General features: G+C 40.3%; 1 protein-coding gene across 2 annotated transcripts in view; it reads right to left on the bottom strand.

Moving 5' to 3' along the window:
- Window positions 1–18,724, bottom strand: part of COPG2 (COPI coat complex subunit gamma 2) — a 380,960-nt gene extending 362,236 nt beyond the window's left edge. Inside the window, exons 1-4 of one of the 2 annotated variants that reach the window (XM_059711801.1) lie at window positions 18,599–18,724; window positions 17,435–17,487; window positions 16,609–16,689; window positions 13,743–13,814 (exon numbers count right to left, since the gene is read on the bottom strand). In XM_059711801.1, coding sequence (XP_059567784.1) covers window positions 13,743–13,814; window positions 16,609–16,689; window positions 17,435–17,487; window positions 18,599–18,635 — 243 coding nt within the window. In that variant the 5' untranslated portion in view covers window positions 18,636–18,724. Of the gene's footprint in view, window positions 1–13,742; window positions 13,815–16,608; window positions 16,690–17,434; window positions 17,488–18,052; window positions 18,261–18,598 lie in introns of those variants that run through there. The other variant, XM_059711802.1, reaches the window with a different exon arrangement.
- Window positions 18,725–18,894: the final 170 nt, after the last annotated feature.

The raw sequence follows: 18,894 nt of genomic DNA on the forward strand, positions 1-18,894 counted from the left end.
GAAAACCTAGATAACTCTGGGTATGGAGATGACTTTTTAAATACCAGTATAATACTCAAGGAATGATCATAATAGAAATAATTGATAAGCTGGCCTTTATTAAAATTAAAAACTTTTGTGCAAAAGACAGTATTCAAGAGTACAAACAAGCCACAGACTGGAAGAAAATACTTTCAGAACACATATCAGAGAAGGGACTGTTATCCAAAACCTATTTAAAAAAAAATCTTTGCCTGCCCCGGCGTAGCTCAGTGCTTGAGCACTGACCTATGAACCAGAAGTCATGGCGGTTCAATTCCCAGTCAGGGCACATGCCCAGCGTGCGGGCTTGATCCCCAGTGGGGGATGTGCAAGAGGCAGCCAATCAATTATTCTCTCTCATCATTGATGTTTCTCTCTCTCTTTCTCTTCTTTCCTCTCTGAAATCAATAAAAATATATGTTTTAAAAAATCTTACAAGTCAAAAATAAGAAAACGACCTGATTTAAAAATGGACCAAAGATCTTAACAGACACCTCACTTAGGAAGATATATGGGTGGTAAGTATATAAAAAGATGCTCCACATATGTCATCAGGGAAAGACAAATTAAAATGAGATACCAATAATACTCCTAATAGAATGGCCAGAATCTGAGCACTGACAACAGCAAATGACAACAAGAACTCTCATTCACTGAGGGTGGACACAAAAAATAGTAGTCACTTTAGAAGATGTTTTGATGGTTTCTTACAAACTAAGTATACTATTACCATATGATCCAGCAATAGTGCCTCTTGATATTTACCCAAAAGAGTTGAAAACTTATGTCCACGTAAAAATCTGCACAAGGATGTTTACAGCGGCTTTACATTCATACCTGCCAGAAGTTGAAAGGAACCAATGTCCTTTAGTAGATGAATGGATAAACTGTGCTACATCCAGACAATAGAATATGATTCAGCATTAAAAATAAATGAGCTATCAAGCCATGAGAAGATATGGAGGAAACTTAAATGCATATTAATTAACAAGTGAAAGAAGCCAATCTGAAAAGGCTATACTGTATGTTGTATAAGTCCAACTATATGGTATTCTAAAAAAGGCAAACTTATGGAGACAGTAAAAAGATCCATAATTGCTGGGTATTAGTGGGGAGGGAATGGAGTTAAGGGGGAGTTAAGTGGAGTACAAAGGATTTTTAGGGTAGTGAAAATACTGTGTGATAGTTTCATAATAAATGGCTATCATTATACATTCTATGGATGTCAAAACCTATAGAATATACATACACCAAGACTGAACACCAACATAAACTATGGACTCTGGGTCACTATGAGGTACCGAAAACCCTTCATTTTGCAGACCTCAATTTAACGGACTTCAGATTTAATGGATAAAATTTCTAGTCTGTATGTCCTATGTGAAAATGAACACCCTGTCAATTTTTAAATGCTTTTAACCGAGATTTGCTTATAACTAAATTAACAGGTTATTTTTTTGTTATTAATTCACTGTTACTTTCAACAAATTTTAGTGAATAGGCCATATGTTGGGGAAAACACTGCAGTAATGTCACCAACATAAATAAGTATTGACAACTCCAGTCTACATATTTAAATCCAAGTGTCATCACTCGTAAACAATGTTCAGGTGAGTGATAAGCATGTGATCTCACCGCACTGCACTCAGTAACTGGTCCTGCTGTTCCCTGGCGGGACTTTCTGCAGCAGTTTTATGAACACGTGTGGGCTGATGTTCCCACATGCGCTAAGCCATGCCCAGGCGTGTGCACTTGTTTACTCTCGGTGACTGGTGAATGCATTCATTTGCTAGACCTATTCAGTATAAAGTTAAACAGTAATACATATAGAAAACTCCTATATGTATTACAGTAATACATACAGAAAACTTCTGTGAAATTAAACTTTTCATTCATATTTTTAAGTACACGAACATATCTACATAAGTAAAAAACAGGTAAACTAATTTGTTAATTTTTTAATATATGCATTCAGAAAACCTACTTTATTATATATCAGACTTTCGGCTTTAATAGACACCCCCTCTCCCGAATTAGTCTGTGATACGGAGGTATTACTGTATCAGTGTAGGTTAGTCAATTGTAACAAATGTACCACTTTGGGGAATGTTGATAACGGGGAGGCTGTGCATGTGAGGGGACAGGGAGTATATGGAAAATGTCTGAACCTTCCTCTTAATTTTGCTGTGAACCTATAACTGCTAAAAAATAAAATAAAATCCTTTATTGAAAAGTGGTAAAGGCATGAGTAAATGTGCAGGAACAGAAACCGAGGTTATGACACACACTGTTTATATACTCACAAATATATTAAGTACGAAGCATCCTAAGGTTCTCAAATGTCCACGAACAGGTAAAAGGTAAAGATGAATATTAGACTTTTGATAAGTCAAAAGTCCATGTTGCAATTTCTAGGCTAAACGCTAAGTAGAACTTCGAAACTATTATTCCACATGTTGTTGCTGCTGTTCGGTTTATTTTTATTCAGTCTCTTTTCTGTTTCATTTCAGATAGTTTCTATCTTCAAATTCACTGATTTTTCCTCCTGTAGTCTTTAATCTGCTATTAACCCAATGCAGTGTATTTAACCCAAAGATAAATATATAGATAGCTTTTTAAAAATTTCTGAGTGTCTCTAGATGTCTTATTTTGCTTCTCATTCTTGTTATGTCTTTCTAAACATTCTTAAGCATCTAGATCAGCAGTCACTAACCGGTGGTCTGTGAGGTCCGAAAGGTTGGCAACCGCTGATCTAGACCACATCTAGAATAGCTATTTTAATGTCATTACCTGCACATCCATCGTCTTTATTATTTCTGGGTTTGTGTGTGTTGATGCATTTTTCTCCAGATTATGAATAATTTTTTATTGCATGCTATACATTGTGAAGTTTATGTTGTTAGGCACTGAATTTTGCTGTATATTTTAAATAATATTGTATATATTGTTTACTTATCATGAAGTTAAGTTACCTAGGATCAGTTTTTCACGTTTCAGGCTTGTAAGAAGTTTAAAGCTTTAGTCTAAGGCTAATATATTCCCACTAGAGGCCTGGTGCATGAAATTCATGCACTGGTAGGGTCCCCAGGCCTAAGCGGTGATCAGGGCGGATCGGGGCCCTCCAGCTGCCGGCCAGGGCATCCCTTCCCCAGCTGCTGGCCGGGCCTCCCTTCCCTGGTTGCCAGCTGCCGTCTGGGGACTTCCTTCATTCCACGCCACCCCCTGGTCATCAGTGCACGTCATAGCGAGCAATCGAACTCCCGGTCTCCTGGTCGAACTCCCATAGGAACACTTTGCGTATTAGCCTTTTATATATAGAGATAGATTACTGAGGTGATATCTTCCTGAGAACTATACCAGATGACAAGGTCTTTCCACTCTCACTGGGGGGGAATATGAACTATTCTTAGCCTGGTATTCTGGTGATTCTTCCTTTGGCCTTGACTAGTTTCCTTTTACATATGCACAGATCAGTTCTTATCCAAAAAATAAAGGGGGGCCCTCAGTAAATTATTGAAACTATCTCCTGCCTTTCTTTCTTCCCTCCCTCCCTCTCCTCTCTTACTCTGCCCTTCAAATTTGAGCTTTCTTAGCCTCTCCAACTCCACGTCTTCTCAACTCGGTAGGCTCTTCCTGACTTGAGGCCTGTAATCTGCCTCTGGGCAGTGAGCTACTGTACTCCAAGGGCTCACCTTATTTTCCTTTTTCTTTAGATTGCAGTCCTGGGATACCTATTAATTCAATGCCTGAAAACTACCGGTTAATATATTTTGTTTGATTTTCTAGGTATTAATGGTAGCAGGGTAAATCTAGACCCTCTACTTCATCATGGCTGGAAGCAGAACAGAAATGTGTTCCTAATATCAAAACATATGGTAAAAAACAAAAACAAAAACAAAAAACCATACCAAATATGGTGAATTACCTCGTTACTCCTTTATCATGTCCAACACTAATCCACTGTAATTATAGAACACAGTCTATATAATTTCATTCCTTTGAAATGTGTTGTCTTGCTTTATGACTCAATATAGATTTTTAAAAATATTTTTGTGTTCTTCATTTACATTTAAGGTAGATAATGATGATCTATCTACCATCTATTACATGATTTGTACTTTTCTTTTTTTTCCCCTTCCTCTGGTTTGATTTTTTAGCATTCTAGTTTTTTGCACACTTAGTTTGGAAGAGAAAAACAACAGAGACAAATCAATGAAACAAAAGCTGGTTCTGTTAAGAAACCAATAAGTTTATAAACTATAGACAAATTTTCCAAAAATAAAAGACAGTAGGTACAATTTACCAATATCAGAATGAAAGAAGAGATATCACTATAAATCATACAAACATCAAAAGAGTACGGGAATATATATTTTGAACAACTTTATGCCAACAAAGTTCAGCAATTTAGATGAAATAAAAAAATTCCAAGATACAAACTAGCAGAGCCTAGGGACCGTACCCATGCACAAATTTCATGCACTGGGCCTCAAGTTTTATTCATAACCTAGTAACAAAAACTGGTAACAAAACAAAGATCCTTCAACTGATAAACAGATAAACTTAAGTACATCCATACAATGAAATCTGACCTCTCAAAATTCAACAATAAGAAAATATACAACCAAATTATTAAAAATGGGCAAAAGATATGCACAGATCCTTCACGATGGAATATATATGAAGAAAAATAAAGCACATGAAAATATGCTTGAGAGTCATTAGGAAAATTCAAAATAAAACTGCAATGAGGTACCACTACACAACTCTCAGAATGGCTGAGATTAAAAACAAAACAAAAAAAGATAATACCAAGTGCTGGCCAGAATGCAGAGCAACTACAACTTAGTATACAGTCATGGTGGGAATGGCAATCACTTTGGAAAATGGGTTAGTACTTTCTTACAAAGTTAAATATACTTATACCTTTTATCTGACCCAGCAATCCTACTCCTATGTATTACCCAAGAGAAATAAAAACTTATGTTCAAAAACTTGTATATGAATGTTTATAGCAACTTTATTCATAATCTGGTAACAAAAACTGGTAACAAACCAAAGATCCTTCAATTGGTAAACAGATAAACTTACGTACAAAATACGACAATGAAATAAAAAGGAGTAAACTACTGATACAAATAATAACATGGATCAATCTCAAATTCATTAATGCTAAGTGACTGAAAAGAAGACTCAAAAAGCATCACACAGTATGACATCATTCTCATGACTTCCTAGAAAGGGGAAAAAACTTTAAGTAAAGAAGAGATATTACTGGTTGCCCAGGGCTAAGGGTAAGAGGAATAACAGATTATATAAAGAGGCAGGAGGGAACTTGTTAGAGTGATGAAAATGTTCTAAATCTTGATTGTGGTGGTGAAAATGCTATTGTATGCATTTGTAAAAACTCATAAAACTTCATCCTAAAAAGGGTGAATTTTACTATATATAAATTATACTTTAAAAAAAATAAAACTACAATGATAAGTGAGTCAAAAGGCAAGCCACACACAAGAAGGAAATACTTACAAAACACCTGATAAAGATCTTTTATCCAGAGAATATAAAGAACTGTACAACCCAATTAGAAAACAAACAACCTGATTAAAAGATTTGAACAGACACTTCACCCAATAAGATATAAAGGTGGCGAAAAACATGTATTTGCTTAATACATGCTTAATAATTTTAAACTTAGAAATCAATAAGAGGAATATAAATAAGCAAAGAATATGAACACAATTCACAGAGAAGGAAAGTAAAATGGCCACTAAACATATACATGCTTACTACTTTCATAATTAATGCCAATCCAACAATGCCACTTCTAGATAGTAACCAAACAAAATAAAATCACAGGTCCATCCACACAAAGACTTGTACTTGAATGTTTTAGCAGCTTTGTTTGTAATATCCATAAACAGAAACAACCCATTAAGTTGTGAATGGATAAATTAGAGTACCTCCCTACAATGGAATACTACTCAGCAATAAAAATGAACAAACTACTGAAACACACAAAAACTTGAATTAATCTCAAAATTCATAAGCTAGGCATAAACAACAACCAAGACATAAAAGACTATATATTATATGATTAAATTTAAACAAAAGTCTAGAAAATGCAAAACTATGCTGTCAGAAAGTCAATCAGTGATTGCCAGGTGCTAGGGGTTGAGTGAGGGAGAAGAGAGACAACTAAGGGATGTGGGGCCACACTCTGGGGCGATGAAACATTTCTGTATCATGACAGTGGTGATGGTTCCATGACTCTATACATTGGTCCAAACTCACTGAATTGTATACTTAAAATTGTATACAAGTTATACTCAATAAACTGATTTTTTAATATAAAAATAAATTTTAAACTTACAAAACAATAGAAGGATTATAAATAAGCAAAGAATATGAGCAGATAATTCACAGAGAAGGAAAATAAAATAGTCACTAAACATATTAAGAGTTTCAAATTTAATAGTCATCATGAAAATGTAAATTAAAACCACAAAGAGATGCCATTTCCCATTCTTCTATTTTTCTTCTTTTTTTGTTGTTGTTGTTTGTTTGTTTTTTGTTAACCCTCACCCGAGAACTTTTACCCATTGATTTTTAGAGAGATTGAGAGAGAGAAACATCAGTGTGTCTTGACTGCTTCCTCCCCCAAGCGGGGATGGAGCCTACAACCGAGGTATGTGACCTTGAATGGACTGGAAACAGTGACCCTTCAGTCCATGGGCCGATGCTCTAACCACTTAGCCAAACTGGCTAGGGCAGTGGTCGGCAATCTCATTAGTCAACAGAGCCAAATATCAACAGTACAATTGAAATTTCTTTTGAGAGCCAAATTTTTTAAACTTAAACTATATAGGTAGGTACATTGTTATTAACTTAATTAGGGTACTCCTAAGGCTTAGGAAGAGCTACACGCAAGAGGCCAAAGAGCCGCGTGTGGCTCGCGAGCCAGTTTGCCGACCACGGGGCTAGGGCTCACATTCTTCTAAATCAATGATTTTCAATTAGTGTGCCACAAGAATTTTTAAAACATGCAATACCTGCCATGGCCAGGTGCTCAGTTGGTTGGAGCATTGGCCTATATACCAAAACGGTAGCAGGTTCAATTCCCTGTTGGGGCTCATACAGGAAGCAACTGATCGATGTTTCTGTTTCTTTTTTTCCCTCCCTCCCTCCCTTCCTTCCTCTCTAAAATCAGTAAACATATCCTGGGATGGGGATTAAAAACCAACATGCAATACCTGACTCTTTAGTCAGGGGCACCAATCTCTTTTTCCTTAGATTGTCCAATAAAAAAAAGGACAACAGCCAACACAATGATAGCCGTCTGGTGTGAATGAATCAAAATTATACCTATTTTTTTGTCAGATCGGCAAAAAATATATTTCTTGGTGTCCTGCAGAATTTTAGTAATTAGTTTATGTGTGCCAGAAGATGAAAAGGGTTGAAAAATCACTCTTTTAAATGACAAATACTTAGGTCTTACAATAAAAAACTATTAACAGGAGGAGGTGAGGATTTGGAGCAGTCTGTGTACATTAGTATAACCCTTTAAAGATCAATTTGACACGATCAAATAGCTAACACTGTCTAGAAATTCTACTTGTAGACTATCTCCCCCAGAAAAAATTCTCACTGTGTACACAAGAAGACATGTTCACAAACATTATGTGTAACATCATTTGTAATAGCAAAAAATGGAAACAACTCAAATATCTATGGGAGATGGATAAATAAATAGGAATAGTGTACATTCACACACTGGGATTCCATTCAGCAGTGACACTGAACAAAGCAGAAGTACATGTAGCAAGGGGGTAGATCCTAAAAACATATTAATGTTTTAAATTGCAAAATATTATGAAGATGATACTATTTATATATCATTTTCAAAAACACAAAAAAATTGTTTAGATTATGGATTCACCCATATGTAATCCATTTATATACACATGGACAGGAGGATACTATGCTCAAGATAGTAATTAGCCTCTGGGAAAGGAAGGCGCCCCACGTGCTCCTGGCAAAATCCTCAACTCTCCTTCCCCCGATAAGTCATGCTCTCAATTCCATATTCTGCCTAAGGGACCATCTGAATGAACTGCACTGTGCTATTCATGATTATTTACCTCAGTCACTGCCCAAAAAAACCCTAACATATCCTGGTCGTTACTCACCACCATGCATTTGGGTACAGCACCTGATCTGAGTCCAGCTTCTACTCTTCCACAAATCCCAAACCCCTCCACCATGTTCTCCACCAAAATTCCTTCGATCCTAACTCTTCTCTGAAGCGTCCCATCTTTTCTCTGAAACCTGGCTCTCCCCTCAGATTCCCCTGCAGCCCTCTCAAATGGTAGTTTTCTCTCCTATAACCCTCATCCACCACACCTAGGGGTGGGGAAGCTGTCCAAGTCGAACCTCACTGCCTTTTCAAAATCACTGTATTGCTTTCTTTCACTGTAAATCCTTCCCTTAAAAGCTCTGGCTGCAAAGCTTATGCCATTGGACTTTATCACCTCCCACCATTCCTGGCTGCATATACAGATGCTGGTTACTTCCCTTACATTTAAAAAATATTATTGCCTTGTTCACTGTCACTATCTCCAATATTACCCCACTAATAATTATTGGTGAATTTAATGCCAATACAGACAATTTTAAAACTCTGCTCACTCTGCGGAATTGACCGCTTCTTCTCCAATAATCCTGTCCTTCCTATTGCCATCACCCACTTTATCAATAAGGGTATCCCTTTCATAATTTCATTTCCGAGCATTTCACTCTCCAACCACCACTCCTGACTCCAGCCACTCTTTTCATTCCATCAGGACCTACAACCTGCTCCTACCAACGTTTCACTTTTTCAATCAGTCCCCGTTCTTCTTACTTGCCTCCTAACCAAACACAGATTTCATAGTCAATACAATTTTTCAACTTTTTTGCACCTCTCTCTGTTTACTAACTTGGCAAAATTCCAACCCTAACCATTCCATGCCTTAACCTGAAGCCTGTAACTGGAGAAAAAATTCACCATGCTACCTGGTAATACTTTAAACTCATGACCACTAACTTCAAGGGCCATCTGTCCTGTCAAACAATCCTACATTTCCGCAATTCATTTCCTAGAACACTCTGTCATGCCTTCTTTTTTAATACAACCTCTGTGCTAGAGGCTTCAAGTTTGTCCTCACTCTGTTTCTTCCCTGCTCTGCAACCTCTTCCCTGCTCCATATCCAGCTCCTCCTCCCAACTGCCCATCTTCTGAGCAACAGCAACCACAGACCCACCACCAGATACTTGCCCTACATATTCACAGCCACAAAGCAATGGCCCTCCATACCTTTTGGGGGGTTATTTATAATTGTTTATTTTATTTTATTTTTTCACCACCTTTTATCCCCTCTATGCCCTCTTCTACCTCCACTCCCTCCACCCCCATTCACTACACTTGTAGTCCATGTCCATGAGTTCTCTTTTTCTTTTTTGTTTAATCCCTCCCCCCCCTCCCCCCCCCCCACACACACCTTCTCACACACCAGAGCTGTCTGCCTGCTCTCTATCTGTGAGTTCGTCTCTATTTTGCTTGGAAGTCCAGTTTGTTCATTAGATTCCACATATGAGTGAAATCATACTGTACTTGTCTTTCTCTGACTGCCTTATTTCACTTAACATAAAGTTGTCCAGATCCATCCATGCTGTGACAAAGATTTAAATTTTCTTCCTTTTTATAGCAGAGTAGTATTCCATTGTGTCAATGTACCACAGCTTTTTTTTTTTTTTTTAAGATAATGATTTCCTGTCCTGTTTCCTTATTTAAACTCTGTCTGGTTGGATAAAACTGAACTTTTCTACCTAGTGATCTTGTGTTCTCAAGCTTATGTCTTTCATATGTGAACACTGGCTCCACTTCCCACTTCTTGGTTTCTTCATTAATCTCTTGGGTTCACAATCTTGTAAACATCTTTGATTCCTGTCTCTTCTTTATTCCTCATCATCATTCTGTCATTTTCTGAAGTGTCTCTCACATTCATCTCTTTCTCTCTTTAATTCAGACCATTATCCCTAATACTCAGATCTCTTCACAATTGCCTCCTCTGTGGGTCTTGCTACCTCCAGTCTCCTCTTTCTCTGAAGCATTTGGTGCTCTGTTTCCTGAGTAGTCTTCCATAAACTCAACTTTTATTATCTCACTCTTCCGGTCAAAAGTGGAGTCAGGGATTACACATGTCCCTTCTCCTCAGGTAAAAACATATTGGGTCATTTAAAAAAATCTTGCTACTTTTACATAACCTGTTAAGCTACTGTGCAGCTTAGAACAATCTTTTTACTGGTTTGTAGGTGTTCTCACTCACCCACTCACTCACTCACTCATTCAATCACTCACCAACCCACAACTCCCCCCTCTCCCTCAGAATAATAGCCCACAAAAGTGTCTACATCTACCGTTCAAACCTGTGGATATATATGGTCAATGGCAAGAGGGAGTTAAGGTTGCAGATGGAACTAAGGTTGCTAATCAGCTGACTTTGAGATGGGGAGAATATCCTTGATTATGCAGGCGGCCTAACAAAATGATATCAGAGTCCTTAAAAGTGGGAGAGGACGGCTAAAAAGAGAGAAAGAGAAGACAAAAGTAGGGTCTGAGTGATTCAAGGTGAGAGCTACCACAGCTTTTTTATCCACTCATCTACTCAAGGTCACTTGGGCTGCTTCCAAATCTTGGCTATTGTAAATAATGCTGCAATGAACATAGGGGTGCATATATTTTTTCTGATTGGTGTTTCAGGATTCTTAGGATATATTCCCAGCAGTGGGATCACTGAGTCAAAAGGCAGTTCCATTTTTAATTTTTTAAGAAAACTCATACTGTTCACAGCACCAGTTTGCATTCCCACTAACAGTGCACAAGGGTTCCCTTTTCTCCACATTCAAACATCCTGGTCAACATTCGTTGTTCGTTGATTTATTAATGATAGCCATTCTAACAGATGTGAGGTGCTATCTCATTGTAGTTTTAGTTTGCATCTCTCTGATGATTAGTGATGTTGAACATCTTTTCATATGCCTATTGGCCATCTGTATGTCCTCATTGGAGAAGTGTTTATTCACGTCTTTTGCCCATTTTTAAATTGGATTGTTTGGGGTTTTTGGTGTTGAGCTTTATAAGTTCTTTATAAATTTTGGATATTTACCCCTTATCAGAGGTATCAATGGCAAATATGTTCATCCTTTCAGTGGGTTCTTTTTCCGTAACTTTTATAATAGTCCTTCTCCTTGGCTCTACTCCAATAGCTTGAAATGCCTAGCATTCTAATTCCTCTAATAATAATCTATACTAAAAAAAGGGTAACATGCTGATTAGACTGGGAGAGCTTCCAGGAGACCTTCCGGATGTCCTTCCAGACAAAGCCATGGTGGCGGGGCCTAGGCAGAGGCGGTTAGGAGCAATCAGGCCAGGAGGGGAGGGCAGTTGGGGGTGAGCAGGCCAGCAGGGGGGGCAGTTGGGGGCAAGCAGGCTGGCAGGGGGGCTATTGGGGACAAGTAGGCTGGTGGGGGGGCATTTGGGGGCTAGCAGGCTGGTGGAGGGGGCAGTTGAGGGTAAGTAGGCTGGCAGGGGGACAGCTGGGGGCGATCAGGCCAGCAGGGGGGGCAGTTGGGGGCGAGCAGGCTGGTGGGGGGGCAGTGGGGGCAAGCAGGCCAGTAAGGGAGGGCAGTTGGGGGCAATCAGTCTGGCAGGGGGAGGACAGTTGGGGGTGAGCAGACTGGTGGCGGGGGGCAGTTGGGGGCAAGCAGGCCAGCAGGCAGGTGAGCGGTTAGGAGCCAGCAGTCCTGGATTGCGAGAGGAATGTCCTAAACCGGCAGTCGGACATCTCCCGAGGGTCCCAGATTGCAGAGGGTGCAGGCCAGGCTGAGGGACACCCCCTCCGCCCCCACCACCCTGTGCACCAGGCCACTAGTTCTATAATAGTCATTGTAGTTCTGCTTTCCTGATTAAACACTGAATTTTTGGTACAGGGAGTGGTTAAAGGGAAACAGGACCTTAAGGATATGAACCTTAAATTGCTTCTCTGAGTTGATAAAAGCCATTAATGACCCTGTTTCCAGTGGTAAAGAGGACACTAGCAGTCTATGGCATGCAGTGGCAAAATACTTAAATTACCACCTCAGACAAGCGTAACAAAGAACCTATAAAAGACAAGGCTTTGACCCAGTAGTTGTTGCCATAGCACATTTTTGTAAAAATGAGTTGTATAATGGGTTAGTTGCTTCTAAGTACACTGAAGAACTTGGTAAAAGAAAATGAGCTCTGAGTTTTAAATTCACAGCTCAAGGTCTGGGTAAGCGACTAGAAATGTTCTATGTTGCTTTAATAAGAAACCTATGTCATATGGACACAGGGCTGAGATTGCTGAAAGGCATACTCTGCAGGCCAAATTACAATGCAAATTCAATTCACACCCTTGTAGGGCATCTTATGTTAATGTTAGGACCTTGAGCCAAACCAGTTTGGCTCAGTGAGTAGAGCATCGGCCTGCGGACTGAAAGGTCCCAGGTTCGATTCCGGTCAAGGGCATGTACCTTGGTTGCGGGCACATCCCCAGTAGGGAGGTGTGCAGGAGGCGGCTGGCCAATGTTTCTCTCTCATCGATGTTTCTAACTCTCTATCCCTCTCCCTTCCTCTCTATGAAAAATCAATAAAATATATTAAAAAAAAGAAAAAAGTTAGGACCTTGACTGGGAAGGAGTTGGGGCCCTGAAAATTGGAATGGAGACATATGGGCAGACTCTGATGCAGTTGAGTACCTTGAACCCTTAAATTCCACCAAGCCTCCTTTGCAAGTGCAAGTAGTTCTCCATCCTCTGTCTGAGGAAAATCATCTCCCTTTGCCTGAAGAATGTGTAATGGCCTCCCCTGAGATAGTTGCCTTACAAGGGACTGCGGGTGTTCCTGAGGACCCACCCCAAAACTTCTCATCATCTAGACATACAACCAGCCTCAAATCCCAGAAGGTCCTGGGGGGTCAGACAAAAAACGTGGCCAGTGATGATATGCAATACCTCCCAAATGGACTGCCAAGATTTGGACAACTTATGTCACCAGAAAGGTGGAAAGTACATATTCCAGAATCCCCTTCCCTGTATGGTTCTGCGCTAGAGCTGGGCAAAGAGAAATACGTGCCACAGAAGACAGGAGAGCAGCAGCCTCTGTGCTCTGAAAGTCGGGTGGTCTAAGGTAATGAGAGACAGACAAGGAGGCTCTGGCAGCTCTCGTTTGTCCTCACTCTTCTTTCCGCCCACTCCATGTCCTCTTTCCCGCTCTGCACCCAGCTCTTCTCAACTGCCAGCCTTGCTAACCAACGGCAACCCCAGGCCCACCAGAAACTTGACTGAGAACGCAGAGCTGTGGAAGCTCTGTCTCTGACCCCCATGCCAGTCAGTTCACTTCGGCAGTGTCATGCCAGAAGCTGGGTAGTGACAGCCTCTATGACTGCATGGTAGACCCGTGGGTGAGCAGCTTTATACTATAGACTTCATTCTTTCATTTTCATAGGTCCTTTCATGAACATTTTAGGAAAATAAACAATTTTAAAGTAATTTTAAACATTTCAAGGAACCTTCCCTAATTTGGAGCACTCTGAGTTCCCCAAGGAAAACAAATAAAAGCAGCTTTTTCAGCCTAAAATGATAAAAATAAAAGGACTTACATCATTAGACTGAAACAATCGAGTCATGGCAAAGAAGGCTTCTGTGGCTTCTATAGTTCCAAAGTGTTCCCCCTAAGTAAAATTGAAAACAATAATTAAAGATTTTTCTCTTTATTTCTGCAAAATTCTTTTAGAATGCAGGAAAAAAAAAATCTGTTTGTAAACAATGGCCTTTTTGCTTTTTCTGACATAGCCATTTATCTGCTCCTTACTTAAAATAATTCAGTATCACACAGCGTGCTATAAAAGTTCTAGAATAGTGGTCTCCTACTTTACAGCAGGAACTGTTTTAATATCCCTGAAGAACTGTGATTTACAAGGAGGTAGAGATGATGGCAAGTTGAGTCCCTAATCAGATTGCAATGTTATTACTACACTTCCTATAAGCAGAGATCATACCCAATACCTTTCTATAATCCAATGCCCATCACAAAGCCTGTCATTCTCATTGGAACATAATAAATATTGAACTGTGAAAAACTATTAGGGCCCTAGCTAGTTTGGCTCAGTGGATAGAGCATCGGCCTGTGGACTGAAGAGTCCTGGGTTCGATTCTACTCAAGGGCATATGCCCAGGTTGCGGGCTCAATCCCCAGTGGAGGGCATGCAGGAGGCAGCCAATCAATGGTTCTCTCTCATCATTGATGTTTCTATCTCTCCCTCTCCCTCTCTTGTCCTCTCTGAAATCAATAAAAACATATTTAAAAAAATAAAAGAGAACCACATTTTTTGTGTGTAACAAGGTATTAAATAACCTATTTCACTTATAGTCAAAACACTGCAGATCACAGGCTACCTGAAACATTACCATTTCAATGTAATATCTTCATTAAAGCCATCCGATAAAATGTCAGGCCCAATCACTTTCAGAACTTGGAATTTTACACAGAATATAAGTAATCTTCACTCTATTTGTCATGAGTCTAAGAATAAGCCAATTTTGATGAAACACTTTGAAAGCTTCGGATGAAAGACGAAGTATAATAGTTTATAATGGCTTTAATCAGAATATCCAACTTGCTCATCAGCAAGGGATTTTCCCTCTTACTTTCATAACTGCTTCCTGAATACCTAGAAGGCCAGGCACTTTTCAGTCATATTGGTAAAACTTGAGTGCCTACTTGACTTGAAACTCAGAAAACATATATATATGTTAACTCTGGTAGAAATTCAAAAGTATTTTTCCACCAAGCTCCCCCAAGATCTAGGCAAAAGAAAAAACTAAGATTCCCAAACCTGTTTATGTATCAGCCTGTGCTTGGTAAGTTCCTTATCAAGATAATTAAATGTTTCAACATGAGTTGCCCATCAAAGAGCTATTGGCCAATACAAAGGTATATGCTACTCTGAACCAACACCAACTACTCAAAGCTCTGCTTATATAATGGATTCAGGTAACTTGGACACAACGTCTGTTATGAAAAGTTAAATCAAACTAACTGTGCCTTAAATGTTTCCAATATGATACCACAGAGGGACATGGCTTTGTGAACTTTATTTAAAAGTGTCTACTTGGCCCTGGCTGGTTTGACTCAGTGGTTAGAGGGTCAGCATGCATACCAAGGGGTCCTGGGTTTGATTCTCAGTCAAGAGCAGGTATCTGAGTTGCGGGTTTCATCCCTGGCCCCAGCCGGGGCGTGTGCAGGGGGCAACCAATCAATGTGTCTCTCACATCAATGTCTCTCTCACTCTCTCTCTCCCCACCCCCCCAACCCCTTTCTTTCCCTTCCCTTCCACTCTCTCTAAAAAAATATCAATGGAAAATAATATCTTCGCTTCCACTCTCTACAATAAATGGAAAAAATATCTTCAGGTGAGGATTAACAACAACAACAAAAGTATGTTCTCATTGCTCAATCTCCATGTGCATACAAAACTTTCTTATCTCTCTAGATGAAGTCGTCAGTCATGAAGCATAGTAAAGATAAAATATTCTCATGGAATTAAAATTGGAAACCAGTCTTCTTAGCACCATATATAAACCATCTGAGAGTGTGAGGGTGTGTGTGTATGTGTGTGTGTGTGTGTGTGTGTGTGTGTGTGTAAGAAACAAAATCACATTTTCTAAGGCCCTGAAATTTTATGAAATGTTTTAAGTCAACAAGAACAACAACAAAAAAAAATTTAAATTTAAATTAGTAATAATAATGGCAAATAGAAGCTATTTCATTTAGGGCAAATATTTTTGTTGGTTTTGTCAGTTATATCCCAGTGTCTAAAACAGTGCCTAGGACAGCAGATTAGTAATAAACATTTGCTGAATGACTGAATGAAAACTATTCCTGAATGCTTACTATGTATCCAGGACTATTTCTCAATGCTTTATATTTATTATCTCAGTTAATCACTACCACTTCATAAAACAGATATTATTGTAATCCCCATGTATAGAAAAGGACATTAAGGAAGAATCATATTATTGAAATGGTGGAGTAGGGATAATAAATATAAAATTTGAATATTAAACATAAAGTTTTAAAACATCACTATATACCCACCCAGACCCCAAAAAGGGTACAATATCTATTTAGAATATGTCTAAGGTTCTGCACTATATTTTTAGAGGAACATAAAGACCTCTGAACCATTCTAAACAACATGTTTTAACATTAACTAACACTTGTTAAATTCAAATCAATGTTGAGAATCTACTATGTGCTTTGCTGATTTAGTACTTCATGCATAAAAGTATGTCACAGACCTTGTCCTCAAGAAGTTTTACATATTATTCTATTAATCAAACATTGTTCATTTTTTTAAATAAGTGAATTTTTAAAAAATAATTATACTTACCAGAAAGTACTTTACTACATGTTATGTATTTCTATTCCAGGCCACGACTCTGAAAAAAATTAAAATAATTTACCTGGTTCAGTAAGTAGATAATCTTTGTAAGAATATGCAAACATCTTCTTGGATTGATGGGTGTTTCATTGAATAGACGAGCCTGGAAACAAAAGAAATCATTGTTATATACATATCTTTTACTTTTTCTATCTCAGATTACAGAAAATCAACCTTAATAAAATAAAGACTATTATGTATATTACTAACAATATACAAGTAATGTTAACTAACTATAGTTTTCCATTTATAATGATATATAACTTATTAAATGTGACCTTGATTTCCCATTTTATGCTGTCTTTCCCTTAGATATTCTGCTTCAACTTTGTAATCTCTGTTAAGAATCACAATATTTATTGACATCACCTGAATATAATGAGTTTAATATCTATAACTTCCTTCAATAACCTTTCACTACACACCTCTTCTGGCATTTTATTTAAAATTCTCAACATGTGGCCCAGGCCAGGTGGCTAAGGTGGTTGGCGTGTCATCCAGTACACCAAAATGCTGTGGTTTCCAATTCCCAGTGGGGCCTGTACAGAAGGCAACCGATTGATGTTTCTCACATCAATGTTTCTCTCTTTCTTTCTCTAAAAATCAATGAACACATCCTCCATGAGGATTAAATACATAATTCTCAACATGTAGCACAGTCTGAACGTTTTTCACATTTCTCTCTCCTCTGACAAGCAAACCCTTTTCCTTTTCCCTCAAGTCTATATTATCTGAACTCGGTTATATTCCTTAATTCTTATTCTGGATCTCAGCATTCCAGGGGCTCTCTGCCCACCATTCTAAAATGGAATGGAAAAGAAGAAACACCATATATTTCCAAGCCATACCTCCTGTAAGACAGTACTCTTCTCCAGATGCCGAAAAGGGTTGGAGCCACTACCTACAGCATAAAACAAAACATATCTTTAATAGCTGCCCTGCACAAACTTACTTTCTACCGGATACTGAATGTTTGGTAGCGACCACTTGGCTATATCACAGTGATCATCATCACTACTATGCATATAAACTAAATATAATCATTTTTATTCGGAAACGCCGCCTGTCATTGCTTTCTTGTAAGATCTTGTACTTCCGCAGGAACCCTGCCCAAAATGAGTGTCTTCTTTGCCCTGCCCTCTTCTTATATGAATATTATACAAGTATCTGTCATGTCCACACGACCAAGATGAATGAGATCATGGTTGGGCCCTTTGGCGTGCCCTAAAGGCGAGCACAACTTTGTGTGTTTCTAACATTCACTGTGAGGCAGAAAAGAAGAGTCTAGCAGATCATCATATACACTGAAAGGTGGAAGGGGCCGTGGAGGTTTCACTAACCCAACCCTCTATGAGAGCAGCTATCAAACACCGAGTTTTGTTTTGTTTGTTTGTAAGGTGGCTTAGTTATCTTCCTCTTCTGCTCGGGGCCAAGCTATCGGGGCCAAGCTATCAGCGCCAACTCACTTTGGGAGGCATGAAAAGGTCCATGTACCATGCGCCAGGTAGGACCTCTGGGAAGCAGACCGTGTAAAGACCCCCCGGGAAGAATGTGAGGCTCAAGGCACCTCCAGGTTCACGTACACACACACACACACACACGCTCCGGAGGACCCGAGACTCGCTCTGGGCCTCGCACGCCCAGCACCCCTCGCCTCTTACTCTTGCACACACATCCCCTCCCTCCGCCACCTCCCCGGCTCCCGCCGCCGCAGCGAGCAGCCCACCCTAGGCGGGCGGGGCGGAGCCGGCTGCGAGGAGCGGCACCCGGAGGAGGGGAGGGGGCGTGGGCGGGGCCGCGGAGCGGGCTGGTGCGGCGCGGGGGCGCCTGCGCGGCCGGGCTGGGGGAGGGTCCGGCGCCGGGGGAGGGGCTAGGGGCCGGCCCCGCTGGAACGGCCCCCGGCACACCGGCGCCCACGCCCCCGGTCTGCAGTCCCCCGAGCAGGTGCGGCGGGCGGGCGGGGGAAGGGACCCCCCGCGGCGGGGGGTGGGCGTCAGAAGCCCAGCGCGTACCAGACTCCTCGTCCTTCTTGTCGAATTTTTTAAGCATCTTGGACGACTTCCCAGCGCCCAGACCCACCGCAACCTTCCCAGGCGCCGCAGCCGAGCGGAAGAGGCTGCAGGAAGGCGGGCCCCGAGCTCTGGCGCGGGTTGGGCCGCCGACGCGTCACTCGGGGAGAAGGCCCGCCCTCCCCGGCTGTCGCGACCGCTCGGGTCCCCTGGGGCCGTGGCCACGCCCTCTTGTCTTCCCCCAGCCGGCGGGGGCGGGGCCAGGCGCCGGGTCCGGGCCGCGTGGTGATCGCTGCTGC

Source organism: Myotis daubentonii, chromosome 10 (assembly GCF_963259705.1).
Source record: "Myotis daubentonii chromosome 10, mMyoDau2.1, whole genome shotgun sequence".
NCBI lineage: Eukaryota > Metazoa > Chordata > Mammalia > Chiroptera > Vespertilionidae > Myotis > Myotis daubentonii.